General features: G+C 29.2%; 1 protein-coding gene across 1 annotated transcript in view; it reads right to left on the bottom strand.

Moving 5' to 3' along the window:
* LOC106472463 (methionine aminopeptidase 2-like) overlaps window positions 1–4,604 on the bottom strand; it is a 25,189-nt gene that overhangs the window by 5,144 nt on the left and 15,441 nt on the right. Inside the window, exon 7 of the mRNA XM_013933118.2 lies at window positions 2,404–2,500. Coding sequence (XP_013788572.1) covers window positions 2,404–2,500 — 97 coding nt within the window. The remainder of the gene's footprint in view (window positions 1–2,403; window positions 2,501–4,604) is intronic.

Raw genomic sequence — 4,604 nt, 5'->3', positions numbered from 1 at the left:
GAAAGACTGCCAAATTTTGTGAAGATATACACACTATATTGAAAGTTAGAAGTATTAAATCTATAATGACTTTAAACGAGTACAAAGAGGTCACTTGGTTGGTTAAATTGACCAAGCCCATGTTGAGAGAGTTAAAACTAATTTATTGTAGAATGTTTTATTTCAATCCAAAATAAATCAAGACAGTTTTTATTTTTTGTCTGGTTTTACCTATAAGAATTTTGGAAATTTCTTTATTACTGAAAAAAGTTACTGTCAGGGTTTTATGCATATGGGCTAGGATTCTTTACAGTAGGTGTCAGTGACTTGTTGGTGATAAATTCAAACAATAAATGGACAGCACATAATCCACTTGTTTTAAAAGAATATATTCAAAACAAGTCAAACGTACGTACAAAAATCCTTTACACTATTAGATATAACAGTTTTATCTAAAACTCTAAGTAATTCTCTTTTCTTGTCAAAAGTCTACTCAGGCTGATTCAATTACTTTAAGAGTCCAATTGACAACACAGATTATTTTTCTCTACTCATATTAGTGAATAATTCACTTACATCACTCCGTGGGTTACCATAGTTGTATCTCAAACTCCTTTTCATCAAAATCTACACGTACGGGTTCAATTAATTTACAACCTTTGACAAAATAAACTATTCTCCTCATCTCTGTTAAACTGTGAAACTCACTTTAAAATATCCTCCATTACAGCTAATTATTCAAATACTGGCTAACTTCACATTTTCTTTCGCTAACTAATTTTGTGACTGAATTGCATTTGCACTCGCTTGGTCACCTATATTTATATGTTGTTCACAGAGGCCTTGGACTTTCTTTAAACTATGTGAGTGGTGCTATAAAGCAACAATACTCAGTTAAAGTAATGAGAAAATTACCGAAGTTTCAAGTAACCTGACGCCAACAATATTAGTAAAGCCTAGACAACAATGTAATTGCAAACAATGTATGAATTGTACAGAGTTACATTACAAAAATTTGTCACAACTTTTAACACAATCCATCTTCGTTATTCCAGTTTTAAAAAACTAAACAATCATTAAATATTAAGTCCCAAAATAAACTAAATAATAACACTTACACTGAACAGTCTCATATATCCAACTTTTACTAGCATATTTTAACAAAACAAACAAAGATGAAGGAATGTTTTAAGCTAGACTGCATTTGTCGATAAAAAAACAACAACAACAACAACAACAGCAACACACTTTTCAAGAATACAGTCAATCAAAAGAACTTTTGGTTAAAAAAAAGGAAGAGAAAAGCATTTTATCCATGGAATTTTAAGTCAATTTTACTTCACCGTATAGAAAAGCATTTTACCCAGAAACTTAAATGAGCATTCTTAAACACTATTCATCACATACAGCACAAAGCAGTACTCATTGAACAATATTATGATGTTATTTGAATCTTTCTTACTTAAAATATTTCTGACTTGATTAAAGTTCTTCAACCAAATCATTTAGACAAGCTACTTGGAACCATGTAACATATTCTTCAAAAAAACATTTCTGAATTCCTTTCACCACCTCTTATTCATACTGATAAATAACCTCTTATTAGATGTTGCAAACTGTAATTCAGTTAAGGTTAGGTATGATGTCTTAAAATGAACAGCACAAACAATTATATTCATCATAATGATGTACTCATAATAAAACGATACAGCATGGATTTATAAAACAGATAATTAAAAATTAACAGTTTATAAACTGCTACATAGTCACTTGTGGTTTTAATAAGATCTATTAGCTAAAATAAACAGCACAAACAATTATATTCATCATAATGATGTACTCATAATAAAACAATACAGCATGAATTTATAAAACAGATAATTACAAATTAACAGTTTATAAACTGCTGCATAGTCACTTGTGGTTTTAATAAGATCTATTAGCTAAACTTCAGAATCTTACATTTTCAACGACAAATCTTTGATTATTCTTATATGTACAATCCACAAGCATTTCTTTCTAGCAAGATCTTATAATTAAAAAAGATTTGTGTATTAAATAATGATACTGTTCTGCCAATACTTTGGTTTTTGCCTCTGGTTTTTATCAACTAATAAATGTTGTATTACATAGCCTTGAAGGAAACAAAATAAGACAATTATAATGTGACCAGAAGATGAAGTAGCTACAGTAAGAAAATCTATATTACTAAGCACACACAGTGCAGTCGAAATATACAGCAAAGCTCGAGTTATACCTTATAAAGAAACACAAGCTTGAAATACATATATTTTAACCACTAGATAAATAACTATGCAATGAATTACAAACATAACCAAGTAAGAAATAAAAATCAACAAAGAGAGAAAAAATAAAGTAGAAAATGTGTAAAATATAAAAATTATTCTTGTTGGAATAACTTACCTTGATATGTTTTCCCATCTAATTCTATTTCATATGACTCCATAACTTCCTGAATGGCTCCTCCTACATCACAGAGACGAACATCGATACCAGCCTCCTATAACAGCCAGATAAAGCAGTGTAAAGACAGTTCACATTAGCAAGCATACATAAACACCAAAAAAAGAATAATAATAATTAGTGGGAACTAACAATCGTTATTCTAGATTTCTATTAATCTCATTGGTGTCTATAACAAATTATTGATATTTTGACCAGTTCATCTTCTTTGGGCTTTTCATTTGGGATGAATATTTTAAGTATGGTAGAACTTAACCCATACACTACGGGTTGGGTGGAAAGTATCCATGAGAGTAATTATACTATGGTTTTTGATTATGTAAGCATATCTTTCCCAAATTTTGCAGGTTATTGGTAAACATTACAAGGCTTTTTGTACACAAAATATCAGGTTTTTAAATTAAGTAATAAGATATTTTAATTTAAAATTTTCTTAAAATGTTTTTCTTTCAGAATGTGGACTATCCAACATGCAAAGTAATTTTGATTTTAAGATTAAAAATTATAACATTTTCAAATTTCACAGGCAAAATCTTTATAACCTCAAGATAATTATCAAATTTTTTTTTTAGTTCAAATATTATATTTTATCTGTTATTTTCACTACTGTCTTTCTGTACAGTTGGTTTGATTTGACCATCTTTGTAATGTCAATAAAAAATTAGGAAATAAATATAAATTATGTTTTTTTTCAGTCTAGAATGACTACAAATTATAACAAAAACACAAATGTTAAGTCTAAACAGCTTAAATTTCATAACGTTATACATTTATATATATTTATTATTTTTATTATATTGAACTTTCAGCTATGCCTGGCTAAATTATTGACGTTGCAAAGACGCGGCGCACATGCACTGATGTTACTGTATCTAAGAATATAAAACTGGCCTTTACAAAGTGACCTGTCTTGGCTGTATTTTAGTGGACTAGTACTGTGTAAAATACAGTCACATTTCAGTTTTAATACATTATATATGTATACATATTATTACTATCTAAAATAAGTTCTCAAATTTCAGTTATTTTTTTTAAAACATAGAACAGTAAATAAAGAATTATAGAAAGTAATTATCTCTTTTAGTTACAAACTTTGAACTTGTTTGCTGCTTGCCATAGGTTGCTAAGCCTCATTAAAATTTGCATGTGGAGGAAGTGAAACAAAATAATTATTTTAAGTTTCATATATGCATTTATAAAAAAAAATCTTAAATTACTATATCAATACCATAGAATTCCACTATAATTTATCAAACATAGTAACTAAGCTGTATTTGGGTCTAAAAAATATGAAATTCCAAGCTCACTAAAGTTTCACCTTACCTTTTTGAATCCAAGCTTTAAAAGAACAAGTTTGGTGCTGAGAAAGCCACTAGGGGACATTCTGAGCTTTCAATTGGTTATTCACACATCGTTAGACAGAGGTAAATGTACTTCAGCATGTCTTTCCAAAAATGAAAATAGGTGGGCAGGACCACTGTGTTTGTTCAATACATGTAGTGTTATCTCAGCAAATAGAAAATATAAGAGGCTCTTATATGATATTCTAGCTTATCAATATCAGTTCCTAATCCATAAGAAACTATAGACTTTGTATTTAGACATCACAAACATCTAATTTGAACCAGTGCTGCATTCAACATACCGCGTGACACATAAAAATCTATATTTAGGATTTTTTTTTTAACATCTACTTTTAAATTAAGAAATTAACAAGTGGATCATACTAAAATTTATATTATAATGTACAATTTGATACCAAACTTACTGATATACATCTATAAAATAGTAGTTCAATAAAATTTTGAATGCGAGTCTACAAACGCGATGACATGGCCTTTCACCAGTGACCATACGAAAACCTGTAGAGATAGGGTTAACAGTAAAGATCGACAAAAATTCCAAATGATTCACACACTGAAAAACCACCCTATTGAATTTCCAAGTGAAAAACCAACCCCTCAAAGTATTGATTATAATATATTATACACATATATAATAATAATACTCTAAGAAGGTCACTAACATTTCCGGGATAAAAATTCAAAAATTTCTGAAACAGCAGGTTTTTCATCTACTACCTACCTACCTGATCATGTCACCAGGACTAGCACCTAGACAGCTCAGACTTTTGCTACAAG

This window comes from Limulus polyphemus, unplaced genomic scaffold (genome assembly GCF_000517525.1).
Source record: "Limulus polyphemus unplaced genomic scaffold, Limulus_polyphemus-2.1.2 Scaffold120, whole genome shotgun sequence".
In the NCBI taxonomy this organism is placed as follows: domain Eukaryota; kingdom Metazoa; phylum Arthropoda; class Merostomata; order Xiphosura; family Limulidae; genus Limulus; species Limulus polyphemus.
The sequence above is the reverse complement of the archived record's forward strand: the minus strand, read 5'-3'. Positions and strand labels throughout refer to the sequence as shown.